Below are 24,167 nucleotides of genomic sequence, written 5' to 3'. Positions count from 1 at the left end.
TCATTGAACTACCAAGGCTGTTCTATTCAGCTGCTGAAACTGCACCGTTGAGCGATCGAACGCATCTCAATATCTTCCATCGCCTGAAATGATATTGCGGTGTAATTATTATTTAAAAAGAAATTATACAAAGCTACTCACACTGCGATTGATGACAATCAATGAATTATTCTCCCAAAACCGGCAATTTCAAAATAATTTCACTCACTTCAAATCTGACCGATAGTTTCTGCAATGCAACACACAAAATTTTTTCACCCAACAGCAACTTATTGAAGTAAACTACACTGTTGAGTGAAAACTACTCAACCGATACAGTATTTTTCACCCAACAATTAAAAACATGCTTGATTACTTCATGTTAGGTGAATTTAAGTCAACCGTTGGTTTTTTTTTTTTTGGCAGCGTGTATATGATGCATATGAATGTTATGTGGTAGGCTGTTTTTAATATTTATGCAGTTTTTCACATGAAACTAATGTGAGGGTTTGGCTCAGTGCAGGTTATTTTTCCAAAAATCTGTCAAAACTCAAAAATTTATCTAGATTTGTCTGGGTCTACTATATACAAGGAAATTTTTGCCAGGCTTCATTTTCAGTAAGCAAAAAAATAAAAAAGGTCTTCACACCTATCGTATAGACGACAAAACCGTAAAGATCTAGTATGATCTGATTAGGAAAAAATGGAAAGTCTGGGAAAATCTGGCAAAAGATCTGGTTAGTTTGAGTGTCTGACGAAACGAGAAAAATCTGGCATTTGCCAGACAAATCTGGCAACCTGGCAACGCTGCGTAAAACCAATGGGTCATTTTAGATCAGCAGCGATGTCAGATCTACGGATTCGAATATTTTCTACGGATCTACGGATCCGTAGACAAAATCTACGGAACTTGGAATTTTCTTCGGAAATCACCGCTAGAGCTTCCGAGAAAAAAGCCAATCTACGGAAATGACACTACTGCTATCTGGCATCGCTGGCTCAGTTTAGTGATAGTTCCAACCCGTGGACAACTTACAGCTCCCATACATCGAGAATATAAGTAAAAGTTTTGGTTCTTTGGTTCCACAATGGCGTCGTAAATAGAATAAAATTTGGAAATAACGTTTCTGTTTTTCGACAATCTGCGGTTTAATTTTTTATATTTAAATTAGTAAAATAAATTTTGCTAGCATTTCTTGACATTTATAAAATAATTATGATGATAAGTTACTATGGTTTAGTACAAGTATAATTTCTCTCTTTTCATCAATAGAAGGTTTAAAAATAGTTCATCACATTTCAATGAACAATGAACGTGAAATAAGGTATTCTACTGAATCTTGAAGAACAATATTACTAATTTGCAAATTAAGATTAAATTTATGGTTCCCTTATCTTTATCCGAGTCGTTAGAAGATCATCCAATGATAACAAATACTCCTACAAATGGCTACTAATTACTTGCGTTTTCAATGATACGACTAAATACGTTAGGTATGTTACTCTAGTCACGCACCACATTTCAAAAAACACTTTATTCTATAAATTACTATAAATAGATATCTTTTCAGAACTAAGAGAAGAAGTTGGGCAGAGTGAATTAAAAGATAGAAATATTACAAAATACGCATGTTTGGATATTTATGACGTGTGTTGTTGATGAATTTGTTGCTAGACAGCGCTGTTAGAAAAATTCGCAATATTTTGATTTCATGCAGGAGTTCTTGCGTGAGTTACAATATGAATATTATCAAAGACATCATATCAACAAGATATCCAACTCTCACATTTCCCGAACAAATCATTTTGTGCGCGCATGTCGCCCTCAGGTGAGTCCGCATCGAATCTCATACATAGAAGTAGGAGAGAAATGTATGAAATGTATGTCAAATTCGTGCGCGCCAAAATAGTAGGGCTGCGCACCCATACAATTGACATGATATGTTGAATGAGATGCCGTGCGATGGCGTTGCTGAACTGAATATTGATTTCGCTCCAAGCTGACAGGGTCTGATATTATGCTTCTTTTAAATCTCGGTTAATTTTTCAAAAGGGCGTATAAGCAAGTGACAGTTTCTCTTTATTTACTTTCTCTTCTATTAATTACCAAGCGGTTTCCACGTTTATCACTCAACTCTTTGCATGAAATGATACCCGAAACTTTCGACTTTCAAACAGAATAATGATATCAATAAAAAACTTTTTAATTACATCACAATAATGGAAAGAGCCCTAATATGCATGGCTGCCGGATGGCCGACTAAACGCTGCCAGCTGGAAAAATATGGCTGGCAGACATTCTGGTGACCGGTTGCCTCACCGCTGCCAGATATACAACTCAAACGATACAACCGTATCCACCAGGATTTTTCCACATTGAAATCTTTGACATTTTCAGCGAAGGTGAAAAGATGAAAACGCTCGGCTAACTTAGATACAGGCGACTTTGTTTTGTCAAATTGGATTTGACAACCGTCACTGAATCAATTTTGGTAGCCGTCTGGTGGCCATGGCTGCCCAGGTAGCCAAAACGCTATGCGGGAGAGAGTGATTAAAGAATAAGTGTCACTTGCATATACGCCCTAATGAAAAATCAACCGAGAAATGTAATGCTGAACCAGAGATGCCATTTACACAGATTTATCTGTATTATACAGATTTTTACACACGCATACAGAATACAGATTTGATACAGATTTCATAAATTCAATACGAATCTCCCAAAAAGCAAAATAAAAACTTGTTCGTATGAGCAATCTATTAGTATTTGATGGCAGTGACGAGAAGCAAAGTCTTGGTATCATTGAATCTACCATTGTACAGCAATAATGTGTTGAAATAACATCTTTTAACATCATTTTATTGTTGAAAGTTAATTTTGTTAGTGAATACAGATAAATACAGATTTTTTAAAAGAGTAATACAGATTTCCTATCAAAATATCTGGCATCTCTGTGCTGAACGCATACACAGTGACCGTAAATAACGTAATGAAGTACTGGTTTCTCTTGTAATCTTTTTGTTTCGTGATTCATTGTACCCGTATTGTTTAGGTACACTAGCGCCGTCACGAATTCAGTGGAATACATATGAAACAGGCTCATTTCTGTCAGGTTGTGTATGGGTTGGATAGTTCAAATGCTTTACGCATGGTGCTTGCGAGCAAATTATTTTTAGTGTATATCTCTGGAAAGTGAAGCTTCAAGGACCCCTGGCTCGTCATATCATCGAAACGTTAAAAATATTTGGCACAGTGAAACGCACGCGAAATTCATAAAATTTTCGTTTCGCATATGCAGCTCAGGTGTTATATTATTCCTATGACTTATCCTGATCGAAGTTACGGTAATATCTTTTTAATGTGCTAATATATTCTCTGCTTAATGTTACGGAAACTGAAGAAATATGGTAAACGTTGCGTTTGAATAAAACTAAATTAATATGTTCGATTGATACAAGCGATCGATATTTATATTGTTTGGTAAAGAATTGAAGAAATTTGTGTCACGAAAATTTCTCTTCGGATAAGACTACTAATAAGGGAGTGGTATTGTAGTTTGGCGCCGTATATAATTCGCTAATACTGAGTGAATTGTGTTACCGATGCTGTGCGTTCGGTTTTTAAACAAATCGATTTGTTTAATATCTGTAAACGACACAAATTTACAAGTGTAACACCAGCCGGATTTTTTAATATTGTGAAGACCGTAACCTCTATTTAGGTAATTTGACTACTGCGATTTTATAGCGTAAAGGTTGAATGAGTCATGGCTTTAAGCTGTGTAATCAAGGAGTTATGAGTATGTGTTCGACGCTTATCTCCAGGTAATAACGTATAAAGATAAAATTTCAATAGTGTTAGAAAACACCGGAACATTGTCCTATAGAGCTTATTCAGAAGAAAAGTACATCCGACCTTATAGTTGCTTGATGCGAAATAATGTCACATTGGGGACAGGCTGAAACTGAATTGAAAAAATCAATTGAAAGTACCTACATGGTAGTTTATTAAATCATTTTACGCCTGCCAGATCGAGTGTTGAACACTCAAATGTTTTAAGAGTACATAATGACAATAATAAAAATGATAATTGATTTCATATGAGTGAACCATATACTCAAGTATTTTGTTTTCAGATTCATTAACATCAAGTCACCAACTACACGGATTTCTATCTAAGGCGATTCGGTAAAGTGTGGTTGTACCTATTTCTGAGATTCATACTACCATCGGCTTTCCATTGGCTGACAGCGAAACGATCAATCTGGACTGGAAAATGGTAACGACACCCTATATCATAAATGAAATTTATGACATCATACAGAAGGTAATAACATTCGATTGTGCTGATCTAGCAGTTGACCATTCAATTATTTTTCAGTCAACGGCGTTTGAATTGACACTGGAAGCCCTGCTGGCGCTTGGTGTGATATGGATAGTGTTCTACAAGCGAGCCAATGCAAGACGGGAGAAGCCCCTATCGGTGGAGCAGAGAGCTAAATTAATAGAAGAATGGGTCCCCGAGCCTCTTGTCGGCGATGTTCCAGCGAATCATCCCTCGTTGCATACGCACGTTGTTTACGGAAGGGTGGGCAAAGTGATTAACATCGATGGGAAACAGTGTCTGAATTTAGCGTCACACAACTATCTGGGATTGCTCGGAGATAAACATGTTGAACAGGCAGCTGTTAAGAGCCTACGGAAGTATGGGGTCGGTTCGTGTGGACCAAGAGGATTTTACGGCACCGTAGATGTTCATTTGGAATTGGAGGAACGGTTGGCAAAGTTTATGCAGGTAGAAGAGGCAGTCGTTTACTCATACGCTTTTTCTACTATTGCGAGCGCCATACCGGCCTATTCTAAGCGAGGTGATATAATCTTTGTGTGAGTGCGGTGTTTCAAATTAAATGTCCCTTCACCAATTTTCTAACATTTTCTCTATTTTCAATAGTGATGAATTTGTTAACTTTGCCATTCAAAAGGGTTTGGATGCTTCCCGTAGCAAAATAGTGTTCTTCAAACACAATGACGTAACAGATTTGGAACGTCTTCTGGAAGAGCAAGCGACGGAGGATAGACGGAATGTGAAGAAGGCAATGAAACGGAGACGGTTTCTTGTTGCAGAAGCTATTTACATGAACACTGGAGAATTGTGTCCACTGCCTCAGCTAGTGGAATTAAGAAAGCGATACAAACTGCGGATGTTTCTGGATGAAAGTATTTCGTTTGGTGTACTGGGAAAGAATGGACGAGGTCTGGTCGAACATTTTAACATTGACGTAAGTTTTACATGAAACGACTGGGGGATCACAGCACCAAAGCACTATCAATTGCTTTGTCATTTTTGTTTTGCTTAGAAAACCGAGGTTGATCTGCGGTCAGCCGGTTTGGAGTGGGCTGCTGGTACGATAGGTGGTTTCTGTGCTGGATCATCATTCATTGTCGAGCATCAACGGTTATCTGGTCTGGGGTATTGCTTTTCCGCTTCACTTCCACCACTGCTAACACAAGCTGCAATCTGTGCGCTCGATAAGTTTGAAAGTGAACCAAGTATTTTTGATGAGCTGAGGGAGTGCTGTCGAAAGGTTTCTCAGTAAGTTGAACTCTAGTATCGATGAGTGTTTGTAGTACCACTAAAAATTTATCGTTTTTCTTGCAGAAAGTTACCTTCTCTTGAAGATTTTACCTTTCGAGGCGATCTGTTATCACCAGTGAAGCATTTGTACCTGAAGAATGAGACAGATTTTCGAAAGGAAAAATTTTTACTGGATCAAATTTCCAAAGAGGTAATTTAATTTACGATTGATTTTTTTATGCTATTTAAATTTGCTTACTGTTAAAGTGTATTGATACCGGCTTGGCTGTTATCACTCCCGAATATCTGGACCACATGGAGAAAAACAACCCGCGGCCTAGCATTCGGTTGACGGTAAACCGACTTCTGACGGATGCCGATATTGATGATGCATTCCGAATTCTTCAGCAAGTGGCGAGAAGAGTTCTAGCAACAGCGTAATTTGTCACGCAATATATTCACATTCACAAACAGACATACTGACAAAATCGTCACAATACACGATGTATTAAAAAAATGCGATCAATACAATTGTTCAAATTTTGCGTATGAATAGTATTCCAAATATCTGAATTTTTTTGTGCAACTTTTTACGAGATGTTATTTGCAGAGAAAATCCGGTCAACGAAACCAGGAAATTTTTCATAATGATTTGACTAGTTTATGCATTGAATCAACATAATCCATCGAACTACTATCTTTTTTTATATATTCGGAAGATGCCGTTTTAACTTAATATAGAATAACTGTAATAGGAAATTTATCGCATAGAATTAAACGAAAATAATTATATCGCTTATCACCTATTGAAGGTAGTTTTTAGCGTTGAAGAAGAATGAAACATGATTATTATTCCTTAAACATGAATAAACTTTTACTTAGAAAAGCAGATTTCGATTAATAACTAGTTCGTTGAATAATGCTTAGTACCTATCGTACCAATCAATTGAGAGATAACAGGGATCAAGCTTAAAGTCGGTCTGTTTTTTGACTGAGCAAACACAAGTAGTCGTTTAGAGAATTGTTGAGATGGCACGATTCATAAGAACAATATAATAAATCTAAACTACGCTTTACACAAGTGTATTTTGTGTGTTTACCCTATCATAAGCCCCACTGCCTGGCAGCGGTTCACAAAAAGAATGTTGCCACGTGTTTTGCTTATACATGCATATATTTTTAGTCCCGGACTCAGGGAGGTGTTAACTCAATCAAAAATCTACTAAATTCATATCCATGAAGAAACGAGTTTGAACGAATGCGGCAGCGCAGAAGCGTACGTTATGAACTGATGTTCCCGGTCCACAAACTTGCGGGAATTGGTTTCAAGGTCGACGACTCATGACTAGCTGCGTTGTTACTAATGAGGCTTCCGGAACATTATGAACCCATGATAATGGAACTCAAGGCATCGGGCACTGCGTTGACGTTGGACGCGGTGAACGCCAAGAAATTACAAGACATAAAGCTACAAAAAGAAACAAAAATTCCCTCCCGTGGTTGATGGGCTTGACGGTATTGCAAACATCATCAGATACGATTAATTATTGTTACAATTTAATATAAATATGTGTCATATCTTTTAGTTTAATTATTGAGCTTATTGAGTGAGGCATGATTTGAATAAGATGTTGATTGCAATACGCTCCAACATCCGGGGTTGAAGAGACCGGTAGGGCTTAACTGAGTTCTTTTTATGTTCCACACGGTCCCTATTACCAGTGTGAAGTGTAAGTTAAATGGAGTGAACGTATCCCAATTGGGTTTCACACGATGACAACAGGTGAACGGTGAATCGAGTCCATATTTGACGTTTATTGGTGGTTTGTGTACAATGGATTACTGTGGAATGAGATAGAATATTGTAAAATAGAACGAAATAATAATGACTTAACCAATGGACAAACCACTGATAGCTGTCAAACGATGTTCATCCAGTTTGTATTGTGAGGATGTATCGTTTGGGACCTGATGGGTGGGATGATGTGTGAGTGAAGTGTAAGAGTAACTGCATGCAAGAATGGTAATAAAGGTCACCGTTTCAGCTCAGGATTAGCGATCGACCATTAGAAGAGATATAAATTGGGTAACGGTACCCCCATCTCTGCTTGATAGATTAACTTCAGAAGTAACATGAAATTTGGAACATTTTGCTTTGCTAAAACAGCAGCATTGAACCATTTCCGAGCTACTACTATGCGTTATTGCTTCTTAGAGAAGAGGCAAAGACTTTGTATTCGGTTTTATCACAATTCATTTATTAAAAGTCGAGTGATCGCTAAAATAACATGGTGACTCTACTAATGAGATGACTATTGGCACACTAGTTTTAGATCTATTAGAGTGGAAATAGTTACTCAATATTGTAATGCTTGCGTGTGAAATACATGTGGGTATGTATGCATGTGTGAATGTGTGTAACTGTGTGTGTATGTATGTATGTACAATATACATTTTACCGTGCCTTTGATTGCGTTGTATCAAATTGGTAGTGATAAATTTCGATTGGGAGTTTAGGTTTACTTGCTGCTCAAAAAGCCTGAGTTTATGGTAAACACAAATAATGAACAATCGAAGATAATGAAATGGAAACATGTTCTAGGGGTGATAGCTAAATAATTAAAGAGTAAAATTATATTTCGTAATAGTCAAATATCACTGAGCGTTAGCGTCATGTTTACATTTCCTTATCCGTTGAACCATTCTGAGTGGCAAAACACACATAATGTACACAGTACAGTACACTAACCCTTGATTTCTCTTTCTTGCTTGCATGACACGCCGACAAAGAGAGAAAGAATCAGATGAAGCAGAAGCCCTTCTAAAACTGAACAGAACAAGAGGAGAGAACAGAATGGAATGAAGAAGAAAGAAAGGAATAAAAAAAAGAAGGAAGGAAGGAAGAAGAAAAGAGAAAAATTACCATACTCGTTCAGAACAAGCAAAGCGCATCAAAAAAAGAAGGAAAAGGAAAAAGAAAGAAGGAAGAGAAAAAAAGAAGAGATATTGATATGGAATGGAATGGAATATTGGATAATATAGTTAATATTGGAAATGTTGGTAAGAAAAATAATATTATTGCATACAACTAACTTTTACATTCAAGGAACAAAATAACATGCCATCAAAGGACGGAGTGGAAATAATGTAGAAGGAAAAAATACAACGAAACTCAGTTGAATTGAACAATTGGGGATAAGGTAACACAAAACTAAAGGTAAGGAAATCAACATTATTAAAAAAATGCTGGGTAACAATGTAATTTCCTCATATTGAAAGAGGCATTTATATGGCGCGCATGCGCTAATTTGGCCTGATACAAATTAACGGGGAGAGCAATACGTTTTGGACAGGGCTGTAAAAAGCTGATTGGAACCCTTTCCCCACCAAAATGTAATATAAGGAAACTATAAGGAAAAAGAAACAAAAATTACTGGTGGAAACGGAGCGTTTTATTCCAATCAAAATGCGAAGCAACTCGGACATCTCAATCGTCAAAGTATGAGGAAACTGGTGACGATAATAGAAGGTATCAAAATGGCAATTGACGTCACACCAGAGTTCTTCGTTTGCATTGAAAGTAAGCATGCACGTAGCCCATTTCCTTCCAGTGTATCGCGAGCCAAAGAGCTACTGGATTTAGTTCACTCGGACCTGTTCGAGCCCATCGAAATTCCCTCTCACGGTGGCAGTCGTTATTTGATGACGTTTATCGACGATGCAAGTCGAAAGATTCTTGTCTATTTCCTGGAACAAAAGAAACAAGTTTTTGAAACATACGAAAGTCTCAAATTCATGACTGAGCGCCAAAAACGAAGAAAGCTGAGGGCTTTGAAAAAAGCTAAAGGTTATTCGAAGGAACTTTTTTATTTTAGTGAACAGTTGTTGCAGTCTTGAATGTTACATCATAAATCTTGCATCGAAGCTGTAAACTGAACAAAAGTCAACTGAAAACCATTTTAAGATCATTTTGAAGCCAAAATTAATATTTAAATATATTTAGAAATGATTCGAAAATCAAGCTAGTTCTAAAACTTGCTACTGCCTACTGAAAACCATTTTAAGGTCATATTTGAGCCAAAGTCGATATTTAAATATGTTTAGAAATGATTAAAACATCAAGCAAGTTCTAAAACTTGCTGTACAACCAACATTAAGTTTATTCGGACGAATTCCATAGTATAAGAATATCTTAGATTTTATTTACGAATTTAAGTCTTTCTCTGATTTAAAAAAAAATATGCGCTCTCATTTTTATCGTGAATGTATAGACAAAAAATGGGTTTTGAAATAAATGCGCTTCTCACAAAAGTGTGATTTATACATTTTTTTTTGTGATTCATAGTCGTCATAAACCAGCTTCGTTGCGTCAAAACTTGTGCAGGAGTTCTGAACATGAAACATAAAATGCAATCGTATTTTCTCCCTTCTGGTTTTTGATATTCATTTAATGTCAGTAAATTGTACTTCTACCTAAAAATGTAATAAATTCTATAGCCCAAAGCAAATGTGTCAAATAACTAAGTAAAACTGTCGTCTAACGAACATACGCACATTGACACAAAACTAGTTTTGTGAAGGAATTGAATTAACAACGTTTAAAAGAGGATGTTTGAAAGCAATATTGAGAATGCATGCATTGTTTAGTTTTCGCTCCCTCATTAATTTTAATTAAAACTTAAAGGGATTCGAATTGTTACTCGGGTATATGATATATGTATATAGCATGAAACACTACAAAGGATAGTCCTTTGAGTTTGTTCGAACTGTTGACGTCGGACTACATAACCATTGTTAAAAGCACTGTTACATCTGTTTTGAACATTTGGGTAGCAGTTATCATCTGTGTTCCTCATATCACTGCGAAATATACTTTCGATAAATTCTTTCAGAGTTTTGAATTTCCTTAAAATGTACTGTTAGTTGGTTTAATTTGGAGATGAGTACAAGCGCTTGTCCGGACAAGTCGTTTCGAGTTGGATTCATAATGTCGCCACTGATCCAGCACTCGATGATCGAGGTTGTTCAAATGCGAAAAATCAGCAGAACTCCGACAAAAATCATTGCCTCTCATGCAAGGTGAACGGCGCATTATAATCCTCATATTTCATATGAATGAATGATAATGATTACGCGAAATTTAATCGGATTTTGGTTACAGTATGGTACTAATCTGGATCCTAATATAGTTTAAATAGTTTTCCCGGAAAAAAATTGCAAGAAATTGATTTGATACACAAACATTATCCTATCTTTAAATACAAATGCTACAAAAGGCTTTCGGATAGTAGACGAAACAACGTGTTTGAAGATATTTTCATTTTATATTATATTGGATTCTGTTAAACTGAGTTAAAATGCATCGTTAAACACCGGGTTTTTGTTATATTACATATGTATTACAGAAATGTTCGTGTTGAAGAACTTGTTTTTACCTGCATCTATACATTTTTGATTATACGCGACTCGACTCCCACTAGTGGTACTTGAAACAAATTAATTAAATTGAATTAATTGGAAATTACCGAAGAAAGTAATTCTCGCTGAAAATAGTATCTGATGCATAGTGGTTAGTTCTCTACTGGTGTAAAAACACTTGAAGTTTGATGCTCATATATTCAGTCTTTGTTAATTTTTTTTCGTTCGATTTTCTCCTTTTTCAATCAAATTGTTAATTACGACTGGTTTGGTAACTTAAAAATGGATATACTATAATGAAAACTACAGTGTAAGAAAAGGAAACCAAAACTAGATAATGTTAGGTCCTATATGAACTGGATGAAAATAGTTGTCACTAGAATTTTATTGTTCGCAATTCCAAATGATCCTAACAATAATCATGCAAACCAACGGGTAAAAACAGTGTGCAAACTTCACCTAACATTTGATACAAATAGTTAATTAATCCAACGTAATCCTCCGGATGCCACATTCCATGCAGAATTTGGCTGTATTTATTGTAAAACGTGAACCACATTCGTGGCAAAACTTCGACATTGGCAGGGCAGCTCCGGGACCTTTCGGTTCCTTATGCGAATGTAGCTCGATCTTTTGCGTTTTAAGTGTGGCCGTAATTGGTGGCAGAGACGACTCGGAACCGCTCGAGTTATCGAACGGGTCTTGCTGCTGACTAGTAGTTGTGGACTTACCGCCCCGATGATGGTACACCCGTCGAATCGTTGTGTGGTGCTGCGGCTCGGGTGGTGACTGACGGGACAAGCTGCTGAATGATACCGAATGAGCGATTAGTGGTTAGCGATGAGGGCAGATGGAATGTGACTGCAGGTCATCCGATTTTTCTGCTATTTATGGATTGCGTGCATTGCTAGTACTAGTTCAGCTACGCGAATTATGTATGACCAAAGCTAAATATCCGAGGAGTTGTTCATAGAATCTAGTTTACTAAGGACAGGCTTCATTTCGCTCATGTGGCATTTATTCCCAGACAGAGGTGGGGGGACAGATTTCTCCCAGGTATGGAATGAAAAATTGTGGGAGGTAAGTTGGTATGGATGTTGAAGGAAATTGATAAACAACCGCATTTCGAGGTGTGCAGTTCAGTATACCCCTAATAGGGTTTCCGCCGCCCTGTTACCAGACTGCGTGTTCTTGACGACGAGCTATTACATCTTACACATTACATAGATCATTGAGTAAAAAGCATTGAAGCGGAGAGGTTGTGTTTCGATTATACTGGCTCGTGAGTTAACGGCTGCTACCGATGCAACTCTAAGCTGCAGGTAAATAACCTGCTAACGGTGCTAATCACAAAGCCTGCCGCAATGCCAATATTCGGGGCGTTTCCCGACTGGAAAGCTAACAAGGAAGGCCATCTCATTCATGCGCACAGAGGTGCGAGCGCATAGAAGTGTAGTGTCACAGAGGTGCCATCGCATAAAGGTGCGAAGATGAAGGAGTGCAAAGGTACAGAGGTGCTAAGGCAACCCATTGCTGATCCGCCAGGTACCAGACTTTGTACGGTGCGGTGGATCGAAAAGGACGATATATATCGCGTGTTGCCGTATCACATTTAATCGCCACCAAGAGCTATAGCGCTGTACCTGTGGCTAGGTACAGGCAGCACACATCAAGTTCGGTGACCATGACGGCAGAGTAAAGGAGATAGCAAACAACGATACCAGAAGACTGCCAATTGGAAATCGTTGGGTGAGCTTCACGTCGTTCTTCACGACACAGCAACGTAGACAACAGCAACAAGGTAGATTTAATTTTAATATTTTTATTATAACTGAAATTTTACTATTCATAACTTTTCATTTTGATATTAATAATTTACAAAAAAAATCAGTTAATGTAATGGACGATCATCCGGATACTAGTGAGACCTTAAATACGCCCAGGGCTAAACTTTATTCAGAGGGTACTTCTGGGCCATGGATAGTTTATTTTCGGCGAAAATTAAAGCCATTGAACTTGATGCAAATTAAAAAAGATTTGACATCACATTTCTCTGAAGTAGTAAAAAATTCAAGAGTTAATAGGGATAAAATTCGAGTTGTTGTTTACGATTTGAAACAGACTAACGATATAGTAACCTGTGAATTATTCGCTATTGAATATCGAGTTTACATGCCATCGAAGTGTGGTGACCACCCGGTACTACAACCCTGACTGAACAGCTGCTGGCTCAGCGTTCAGTGTTTAAAAGAATACAGAGTCGATAGTTGTCTGTCACAGCGTACACCTCGCGTAGTTTACTTAGTAGTAAATATCACTGGTAGAGAACCAGCGTAATATCGGATATAACACGAAGGAGGTGGAAACTGACGGTGTTGGCACTGAAGTAAATCTGTCAGTCGATGACTTAATTAAAATGGAGTTGGTCGTTTCAAAAATTCTATGCTTGAGGGAGTTGTACACAGCATCTATTAACGATGGGAACAAGTCTTATCGTCCCTGAGATTCATTTCCAGTGACATTTTCCGGATCTGCTTTGCCTAGCCATGGCTACATGGGAATAAATAAAGTTCGTCTCCCTGGTCGGCTTTTCGTTCCGCGTGTTATGAATTGGATAGTATTTGCGATAAAGACGTTGAAAAATGTGTTTATTGTGGGGAGAGTCCTAATGATCTTTCAGTATGCGCTGCATTTAAGTTGCGTAAAGATAAAATGAAGCTTTCTTTAAAAGCACGGTCTAAGCGCACATATGTAGAATTGCTTAAAACAATTATTGATGTCCCCCCACTTGAAACAGAAAACGGCTTTTCAAATCTAGAGCCATAGGAATCTGACTGATGAAAATCTTGAGGAGTGAAGGTACTTCGTTTGTCACTCCTCAAGGATCTGTTAAGAGGAAGATGTCCTCTTCCAAATTACCAAATAGACACCTAAAATTACACCTTCAAAAAAGATCCCCGTGTTAAATCTAAAAAGCCAAAAACTGTGCCTCCAGATTTGTCAAATTCACAAACCATTTCAGGAACTAGCACATCAAAAGCCAACAATCCAGTGGGCTCCGTTTCACATTCACCAACAGGATTACTGAAGTTATCAGAAATTGTAGAATGGATTTCCGCAGTATTCAATATTTCTGAACCCCTCATAACGGCATTTCTCCCAATAGCTAGAGCTTTTATGCAGCAGTTATCAGCTCAATGACCAGTTCTCTCTGAGTTTGTATCATTTGATGGATAATTTATCATCCGCCGCAAATGATTTAATCACTGTCCTGCAGTGGAATTGTCGAAGCATCATGCCAAAACTTAATTCATTTAAAGTTTTATTGCATAGTAAAATGTGATGTATTTACTTTGTGCGAAACATGGCTTACATCAAACATAGCTTTAAATTTTAATGACTTGAACATTATACGTCTCGATAGAGACTCTCCGTATACTCCTTTTATAGATTAAACTTTCCTTCGATTCTAGTTCAGAAGTTGTTGCTTGTCAAATAAACGTTGAAGGGAAAGATATTTGTATAGCTTCGGTTTATATTCCTCTAAGAGTTCAAGTTGGACAACGACAGCTTAATGAAATGGTTGAAGCCCTTCCTGCTTCACGGTTGATCCTGGGAGGTTTTAATTCGCACGGAATTATGTGGGGTTCCGTTTATAATGATAACAGATCATCTTTAATATATAATATTTGCGACAATTTCAGCATGACAGTATTAAATATGGGTAGTATGACACGGATCCCAAGATCTCCTGCACGCTCAAGTGCATTAGATTTATCTCTTTGTTCGACTTCAATTTGACTATATTGCACGGTGATTTACACGGTAGCGATCATTCACCAATTTTCATCTCAATCAGCAGTAACAAATGCATTGCTAATTCAGTAAATATTTTTTTTATCATTTGACAACAAATATTGACTGGATTAAATATCAAAGTAATATTTCAAAAAGTCCTAAATTCAAAGGAAGAACTCCCCCTTTGGAACACGGCCAGATGAATGACGAACCGTAATGTAGAAAATGAGAGTGAGGAAAACTCGAAGCAATGGATATTTGACTTTGCTAAGAAAGTGTGCTCAGATTCTGTTCCTACGCAGAGCAAAATTCGGGAGTCAAAATTTCCAAATAATGGTTCCATTGATAGCCCCTTTTCAATGATGGAGTTTTCCATAGCACTCACTGTCTTGTAACAAGAACACTCCTGGGTTAAATTCAACTTGGTGAAGAATCTTTCTGACCTCGCGAAAAGACGTTCAAAGTTCGGAGCTCCCTGAAAACGTATAAGAAACAGAAGGTCCCGAAAAAGTCCCTGGTACAGCAAGTTCAGGCCAAAACAAGAGCGCGAAAACTGTATAACCGGATTCTACAGAATAAAGACGGATGCATCCTGATCGACGATGAAACCTACACCAAGGAAGACTCTCGAGCACTGCCCGGACCGCAAAATTATACGAAACCGGTGTACCAGGACATGGATGACGCTGACACCACGGTGGCGATGGAAAAGTTTGGGCAGAAGGTGTTGGTCTGGCAAGCAATTTGTACCTGTGGTTTGCGGTCGTCGATTTTCTTCACGAAGGGCACAATTAACGCCAAGGTGTACGAGAAAGAATGTTTGAAGAAGAGAATGCTGCCACTGTACAGAAAGCATAAGGCTCCTCCTCTCTTCTGGCCGGATTTGGCTTCTGCCCACTACGCCAACTATGTTCTACAGTGGTTGTCAAAAAATAATGTACATTTCGTGGAAAAGGACATCAACCCACCGAACTGCCCGGATCTTCGGCCAATTGAAAGGTATTAGGCAATAGTCAAACGGCACTTTCGGAAAGAAGGTACAGTGTCCCAAAACATAAAGCAAAGTCTTGGCTTTACATTCCTTTTGTAAAATTCGGCCTTTCTGTTTCAACAGACTTCGCAGCCGATTCTTAGTGTACAGAATCATTGCATGGCTAGTACTATGGATCCTACTGACACTAAGAATCCTTCCAGGTCGGGGCTCGAACATACGACAACTGGCTTGTAAGACCAGCGTCCTATGTATTGAACCGCCAACCTGGGACAAAAAACATGCAGGAGCTAAAAAAACTGGACAGCTGCCACCAGGAAAGTCACAAAAGTAACTGTGCAGAATTTAATGAAGAATGTCAAGTCCAAAGTGCGAGCGTTTCACAGAAACTAGGATTTTCTTCAATATAATCAGTGAAATGCAAAAAATGTAATTTTTCTACAATATATCGAAAACTGATGTCAAAATATGTTTTTTTTTTCGTTTTTTTATTCAATAATCAACTAACTACTTTTCGATACACTCCTTATTTTTCACATGGCGATTTGGCAACATTCAGAATGAGCTACATGGGTCTCCCGCAAGGCTCATGCCTCAGTCCGCTCCTCTATAATTTTTACGTGAATGACATTGACAGCTGTATAGTAACCCCATGTACACTACGACATTTCTAAAATATCGACAAAGGCATGGTTCAGGGGGCTGGATGTGAGTAGGGACTTCATTCGTGTGATGTACAGACTCATGTCCAATCACTACACGTTAGGTGCACATCTCCTTCGAATTGGACTTCTCGAGACTAATCATTGTGCTTGTGGCGAAGGTTATCGCGATATTGATCATGCCGTTTGGACATACGTGGAGTATCGTGATATCAGATTTCAACTAATAAATTCCTTGCATACTCAAGGTAGAATATCCAATGTGCTAGTTCGCGAAATTCTTGCTTGTCATGACCTTCCTTACATGAAACTTATTTATCATTTCATAAAGACCTTTTTAAGACTTAGTTTTGACTCCAACTGCGTCCATTAGTTGAACCAATAGCTAAATTTGAATAGAAATGATGTACTGATACCAACAAACTTGGAATACTTTATGAAATAACCAACAAAATGTATAACAATAACAGCTTATTTCATAATTTATAGCAGTTAATCGTTTGGTTCAAATAATATTCCTAATCAGATTTAATAATGAATGACGAAATACCTAATATGATATTTAAAATATAAAAGGAATATGTATTATTAAATTCAAATCCTTGTGACTACATTAGAATTATATTTGGAAAAGCATTCTATGTAAAAATGATGCATCGGCAAAGAAAAAATTATGTAAACTGCCTTAAGAAATAAACGTATTTATGGAAAAAAATGTTACATAGAATACATTAGCGTTATGAAGCAACATTTTCCTAAATGTTGTATAATCATTGAAAACATCTCTCGAATGGAACGCAGGATGATGGAGGAAATTTCTAACCGGAAACTCTAGTGGGAACCCAGTAAGAAAGCGATATATCGGCGAAATAATGTACCTATCCTAATTCAAAATTACCGAATTAAACGAAAAGAAAGCAAACGCAGTTAACATTGTCACAATTGGCTTGCGTGGATATGCCGGTAGAAACAGAAACAGAAACGACTAGCAAATTTTTGCCCAGTTGGAATTGTGAAAATTAACGGAGTACTGTAAAGATTATGAATTCATTTTATTTATAACCTTGAAATTACAAGCAACCCGTGGAACGTTGGGCTCATCGTGAGGCTAGGAAAAAGTTATAGGTGTTACGAAGCCTTACATGCGTTACTTTTGCATAAGTTAAAAGTGTTACAACGTGTTACATACGCAACTCTTTTGTAAGTTATTGCCGTTGCATTTTGAAGATAAAGGTATTATGAGACGTTACATGTGTTACTTTTTAGTAAATTATAAACGTTACATTTGTTATTTTTTGTATGCTATAGGCATTACGAACCTTTACATGCGTCACTTTTTAATAGATATAGGCGTCATGAAGCATTACGTTTTATTTATTTGTAAGTTATAGTTGTTACATGTGTTACTTTTTAGAAAATTATAAGCGTTACACACGTTAATTTAGTTGAGTTATAGTAACATGCATCACTTTCTCGTAAGTTATAGGTGTTATGAAACGTTATATGCGTTACTTTTTGTAAACTATAAGCGTTTTTTATGTAAATTATAAGCTATACATTCGTTAAATTTTTGTAAAATATAGGTGTTACAAACCGTGACAAGGATTATTTTTTCGTATTTATAGGTCTTACGAAGCGTTACATGCGTAACTTTTTTGGTGAGTGATAGGTGTTATGAAAGTTCCATGTGTTACTTTTTCAAGGCTTCATACATCAATACATTTATTTATGCATTGCGTGTGAGCGTTGCCTGTCATTGAATGTGTTAGCGACGACGCAAACTTTTATTTGCGCTCGTTTGGAACTAAATACGCATTACAAGCGGTTCATTAAATATATTATTTTCACTCGCGATATGCATATTTTAACAGTTGAATAATTCCTATAGCTCTTTTGTAAACATTTATAGCCCTTAAAAGGGCAGAATTGTCGAATTTTCTCTGTCGCTATTTTGTTTCAATGCAAATGACCAGCAGCTAAATGTGTAAATTTTCTCTCATCAGAGCAAGCACTACGTGAACTGCGAACGGCGCACAAAGAAAATGCGCACAAATCACTTCGATGCTCCACAATATTCCCTCGAATTTCCCTGGAATATACAACGTAGAAACAGCAGAATATTCCTTCTTCATTTGAAATTGAAATCTGAAACTGAATGCTTGATTCTGTATCTGAAACTGAATTCTGAACCTGATAATATATTGAGGAACTGAATTCTTAATACTAGAACAGAGCTCTGAACCTGAACCAACCGGAATGAGGTGCTTAAGGTGCACTTGCTTTACTTCCGGCTTAGTCTAATGTGCATGAATCAAATATATCATGTGTTAACCTTTTACTCAGTAGGTAACTCTGAAACGAAATGTTGGTAACTACATCAAAACCATCGTCGCTGGATTGAGAAAAGCAAACACCCTTCATGAGTTTTCCTGCTTAATACCAAACATTTCAGAAAACTTTAGTTTCTGAATTATTTGTGATTAAGCCATGCGACGGAAAGTTTCATCATAAATTGATGTTCATATTTTCGAAGGCATGTAGCAAAACTTATGTTGACACTTCAATAAGCGATATTAAGGATCAAACGATCAGATTAAAAACTCTCCCAGAGGGCAAACTTTGAAAAGGTGTCTCATAGTAAAATAAGACGTATTCACGTCAAAAAATATCGGCTAATAACTCTAATAAAAATGGAACAAGCTATTTATGAACAACTTACTACCCGGATATCGTGCACGATTAGTGAAAGTTAAGCACCCACCTGCCGTAGGCCGAGTCGGCACTGAACTTTGATCCTTCCGCACTAGGTCGCTGATGGGATCGGGCGTCAGCGTCGTGGTGATGACTTCGCGATGAGTTGGACACTGGATATCCCTCGACGCTAGATACTTCGTCGGAGTCGGCTGGATACATCGAAGACGATGACTCGCACATCCGATCCAGCTCTTGAACACTCTTCATCAGGTCACGCTCTGTTGGAGAGAGATCGTCGAACATGATACCGTCTCCGCCAGCTCCTCCACCACCAACGCCATTCCCACCGACAGCATTACCGATACCGTTGACTGTACTTAGCGGTGACTGGCGGTTGGCTGTGTGATCGAGAAGTGGAGACAAAGTGGTATATGGCTGTGGTACAAGTCGTGTTGAAATCGTGTTGTTGTTGTTATTGTTTACTGGCGAAGACTGTTGTTGGTGTTGCTGATTTGTGACGATTGGTGGATGATGGTTAAAAATGTTACCGTTTCCGTGACGCGACACAAATGGATTGGTCCGAACGGTGAGCGGACTACCGTTAATGTTGTTATTGGTATCGTTATGTGCTCCGTAAACTACTAGAGGACCTCTACGATTTGTGTTAGGTGACTTTGGATCAGATGGCGATGTGTCCACCGGGAACGGTCCACTGTTAGCCATAATGCTGGGTAGATTCCGATTAGTGTGGTTTGCGGCCGCCGGTATTTGTTCCGCTGAAAACTGACGCCGTGGTACTTGTGGAGAATTCTTCAACGGCTGCTGTTGCGTCATATGGCGTATCGGGTCCACTCCTTCCGATCTACCATGATTATCGAGACTTTTGTAGTGAAAGTGACTGTTTGGGGAAGTGAAGTGGCTAGGACTACTAGTACTACTATTACTACTGTTCAACCTAGTCACACTCTTCACATTGGTAGGACTATCGTTGTTCGTAATGTTGGCATGTTGAATGTTGGTTTTACTACTATTACTACTGCTACTGCTATGTTTTGCATTACAAGAGTAGAAAGCGTTTCGGAAGGAGCGTCGTTCCTCTTCGAAGGAGGAAATGAACTCGTCAAAGTCGAAGTCGTCAAAAGATGGAAGAGGAGGTCGCTCGGGTTTCTTTTGTACCGTTATCGGAGTAGATGGTTTGGAAATTATCGGCACCGACCCTGAAACATCGGTTGCCTGCGGTTTCGAATTGTTAGCAAGACTTTGGTTTCGTTTCAGTAAACTACTTGTTTGTTGTTCCTCGGGACTCTTCTCTCGACTAGCGTCTCTACTGCTATTGGCGCTAGCAGTACCGTTCTGTCTGGTCAAAGTCGGTCGTGTTTCGTCCGAGCTGTTTGTACTGTTGTCTTTTAGTCTGTTATCGATCTTCGACGGAACTTCTTCGCGTTTGATGCCATTGGCAGACGTTTCTGTAGCACTGTTCGATAACGCTGTCAACTGACGCGGTATGGGTGACGGTTTTTTAACTTCTATGGTCTTCACACTGGAGTCGGACTCTGAGGAAGATATTTTAGTAGCAACTACCGTGAGATTATCGCATTTGTTTATCAACTTCGGATCGATGGGGATCGATTCTTTGCGATTGTCTCTATTCTCTGGCAGAGGCATCGGTTTTTTACCTAATATCGTATCCAGGGAGATTACCGTTGGTTTATTTTTGACGTTACGACTATTACTATTACTACTATCATTGTTGTTACTGTTCAGGTTAATATTATTTTTAACATCATTGTTGTGATGGTGACTGTTGTTATTGTTGTAAGCTATGTTAATTGGTTCTAATTTAATGGGTACAAGTTTCTGCGGATGTTTCTTGATCGGTTGAATTTCTTGAAGTATTTTCTCTGATTTTTCTTTCTCATCCCGTGGTGTTTGTTCACCCTTTGGCCCATTACCGGTAGCGCTTGTGCACAGTATAGATTCTTTCCGCTCTTGTCCACTGAGTGAAGAGGATCGCTTGCTCAGACTGTTGCTTTTGTCTTTTTTGTCTTTCTCGCTCATAGCAGCTAGGTTCAGTTCGTGTTCGTATTTCAAAAAAGCGGCCAGCGAGTCTGTCTTCGACAGTTGAAGATCGTTTGCTGGTCGATTGGGATCTTTGATTTCCAGCTTAAGATTTTTGCGTGTCGTACTTGAATCTCTCATTTTCGGTTTTTCCGCCATTTGAAGCGCATTGAATGCCGATTTGATCGGTATTTCATCGTACTCAGATGACTTGAGAAAATTCGGTGAAACTGGACCATCATCTGTTATACCTTTCTGAATGTTAGACTTCGCTTTCTCTATGTACATCGGTCGGGAGACTTTTCGAGGCATTCGGAGCGATGAAGCCCGTCGGAAGTTGGAGTTTATCGGAGATGTTTTATTCGTAGCGGTGGTTACGGATTTACTCATAGCAAGACTGGGAGTCACTGGAGTTGTCGTTTGACTGTTTGGCGTATGTTGTCGTGGAGTTGATGTATTGTAGTTGGATGTGGGTGAGAACAATTCCTCGAGTTGTCTTTTAGCGGACAGGAATGGATCGTATCGGTCCGGACTGTATCCACTGAAACAAAATTTTCAAAAACAAGAGACAGAAAAAGAAAGAAGAGAAAAAAACACAAATGAAAACAAATCAATTGCAAGTTACTTATGAGCATCATGGTACTGGATGATTTCATTCCGGTCACGTGCGAAGTCAAAGCATTCTACCCGTTCCATACAGAACCACTGAGGAAGCGTATGTTTATAGTAATTGTGGTCACTACTGCCATTAAAATTATTAGAACTTTCGGCCATGATCCCGGAGTCGTCCTGTTGCTGCCCGGGATCTGAATTATGTATTTGGAACAACCGTTTTTCTTTGCCGATCTTTCTGGGAATACGGGAACCTTTTTTTCTGTTGAAGTGTCCCTGCATTTGTTCCTCTTCTATTATTCCAGTATCACCATCACCACCAGCACCACTACCACTAGGTGTAATGAATTCAATTTCATTGATATCGTAAAATGGAGGTACAAAATCTTCATTCCCTTGTACATTTCCCTCTTCAAAGCATCCCTTGCCAAAACGATAAAATCGTCGATTTCCGGAATTTCTAAGACTTTCGAAAGTGTTGGTAATATGAATTTCCAATTCCTCTTCCTCAATTCCTTCCGCAATACTTGCAGCATCTATACTATAGCTCAGTGAGCTTCGTTTGACCATATCCGGAACATGCGACTTTTGATTAGGAGTAAAGAAGGAGTCGTCACTGGAAGGAAAGGGGATGAATGGTAAGGGTCAACGTTAAGAATGGATTGGAAACGAAGTAAGTGCTCGTGGTATTGTTTCCTGTCAAATTTTATGTTCAGCATTCTGATTCTCTTTTCAACAAATTTTGTATTAGTTCTAGATTTTCACACCGCAGAGTGTTTTAATTGCCCTTATTCTGAATAACGTCGTATCGATTTTACGATCGTATTCCATTTGTATTCCTAATAACGCTAGCAAAATCAAAGGTAGCTAGCATTCGATCGAACTACATTCGATCGAAAAATCTATACGTCGTTACTCAGAATAAGGGCGAATAAGTGCAAATTTTTATTAATGTGCGAAATTGTGTATCGAACCAACATTACTCAAGATAATTGGCACCAGAAAAGACAATTTTCGCCAAAAAAAGTACAAGAGGAACATTTTTTCCCGCAATTTGCCCATTAAAAAAGATGCTTACCCGAAAACAAATGAACGGAGTAACGAAAATGAAAGTTTGCATTGAAATATAATCCATGACTGACATGACTCGAAACTGCAATACAATTATTTCGAACTGATATGTTATTGGGCTACTCTTGAGTTCTGAGCAGGCCTTATGCACGCGCGCTCTTTATTTTGCGCTGAGACAAATAAATTCTCATTCTCATAAGACAACCACGCGCATGCGACGTACTTTTGCCGCTCTCAAGAGAACTCTTTGGCACATTTACGTACCGCACCAGAAACTGATGCACGCTTCGTTGTAAAGTCTCATCGCATTCTGCCAAGAGCGAGGCTCAAGCGCTTTCGTCGCATGAGATAGCGCGGCGCGCTCGCTTCATGCGATCTACGAGTGGTTTGTACGTTATTTTCATCCTCTTCATCTCTTCCTTTAGGATAGGACACAAGTCGCACGAACCGCTCTAGGCACGAACAAATAATAATAACAGCAGCTTTTACTGTGGCTCACATAGCACACAAGCTGCGCTCATAAAAAATCTCGTGCGCTGTCTCTTGAGACCAAAGCGCACGAGTCGCGCGCAGAAGAAAATGCGATGCTCTGAAATTTCAAGCAGCACATCCCGTTTCTATGTGCCCGCTACGCGTCTCTTACTTGCTTTTGGTTTGCTCTTTGAGTCGGTGCTCACGCTCACAGGATAAATATGCGACACACACATTTTCGGTGCGCTCTCGCTGTCGCATTTTTGCACGCATGAGCATTCGGAAGGCCTGGTTCTGAGAAACACATCTCATAAAACCAACCGACTACACAGCACACTGTACATGTACACTGTGAACGACTGGTAGTCTTATTTACACACTCTGCATCATGTGACCCATCACACCAAAAGTATTTCCGTTGTATCAAAAAGCGTTTACAATTTATTTAACAACTAGGTTTAAAACTTCCGTTGCGGATTGCATTCATCGATCCGATGTGCGCTGACAACGTACTTTTCTAACCGCTGTTCCGCGATGTTCAATAAAAATACTATGGCCAGTATTAATACACTGGTTCAGTGCTTCCATATCGTGAAAGGTAACAAAATCAGGAGTTATCGTTCTTTTCTTATCTCTTAGTTGCACTTTACTTTTTTGTTTATTTCTACCAGGTTTTAGGAACTGTTGTAGTTTAATGCCTTATAATTTGATTTTTCGAATATCAAGCAACGTAGCCGTCAAATCACAGACAAACCAGTCTTGTGTGTTCGAAGATGATAAGGTATTGTGGTATAGCAATTCTTTTCATTTCAGAGATCTTCTCTATCGAGATAAATT

The 24,167-nt window shown here is 38.4% G+C and overlaps 2 protein-coding genes across 18 annotated transcripts in view; one reads left to right on the top strand and one right to left on the bottom strand.

Annotated features, from left to right (window-relative positions):
* The first annotated feature begins 3,145 nt into the window (after positions 1–3,145).
* On the top strand, positions 3,146–6,636 carry LOC131436916 (serine palmitoyltransferase 1). 4 transcript variants are annotated; one of them, XM_058605896.1, is made up of 7 exons: positions 3,146–3,324; positions 4,117–4,307; positions 4,362–4,864; positions 4,932–5,259; positions 5,338–5,573; positions 5,640–5,766; positions 5,823–6,636. In XM_058605896.1, exons 2-7 carry the CDS (start codon positions 4,257–4,259, stop codon positions 5,994–5,996), a joined length of 1,419 nt encoding a protein of 472 aa, XP_058461879.1. In that variant the 5' UTR covers positions 3,146–3,324; positions 4,117–4,256; the 3' UTR covers positions 5,997–6,636. The 4 variants fall into 4 exon arrangements, with proteins under 4 accessions (XP_058461879.1, XP_058461880.1, XP_058461881.1 ...); XM_058605897.1 differs by lacking the exon at positions 3,146–3,324 and adding an exon at positions 3,360–3,701; XM_058605898.1 differs by lacking the exon at positions 3,146–3,324 and adding an exon at positions 3,360–3,804.
* Positions 6,637–10,859: 4,223 nt separating this feature from the next.
* The window catches only part of LOC131438789 (putative mediator of RNA polymerase II transcription subunit 26), a 173,002-nt gene continuing 159,694 nt past the window's right edge, over positions 10,860–24,167 (bottom strand). For 12 of the 14 annotated variants that reach the window (XM_058609060.1, XM_058609064.1, XM_058609054.1 and 9 more), the window contains 2 exons: positions 19,186–21,717; positions 10,860–11,778 (listed from right to left, as the gene is read on the bottom strand). In XM_058609060.1, the coding sequence (XP_058465043.1) occupies positions 11,457–11,778; positions 19,186–21,717 (2,854 nt within the window). In that variant the 3' untranslated portion in view covers positions 10,860–11,456. The remainder of the gene's footprint in view (positions 11,779–19,185; positions 21,718–24,167) is intronic. The other 2 variants (XM_058609062.1, XM_058609058.1) reach the window with 2 other exon arrangements.

Source organism: Malaya genurostris, chromosome 3, assembly GCF_030247185.1.
Source record: "Malaya genurostris strain Urasoe2022 chromosome 3, Malgen_1.1, whole genome shotgun sequence".
Classification (NCBI taxonomy): domain Eukaryota; kingdom Metazoa; phylum Arthropoda; class Insecta; order Diptera; family Culicidae; genus Malaya; species Malaya genurostris.
This window is presented reverse-complemented; position numbering and strand designations above follow the sequence as displayed.

Coding starts and splice junctions, on each gene's coding strand:
- LOC131436916 (XM_058605896.1), top strand. CDS start 4,257: ATGGTAACGACACCCTATATCATAAATGAAATTTATGACATCATACAG. Junction 4,308..4,361: donor TTTATGACATCATACAGAAG/GTAATAACATTC, acceptor ATTATTTTTCAG/TCAACGGCGTTTGAATTGAC. Junction 5,574..5,639: donor TGCTGTCGAAAGGTTTCTCA/GTAAGTTGAACT, acceptor TTTTTCTTGCAG/AAAGTTACCTTCTCTTGAAG.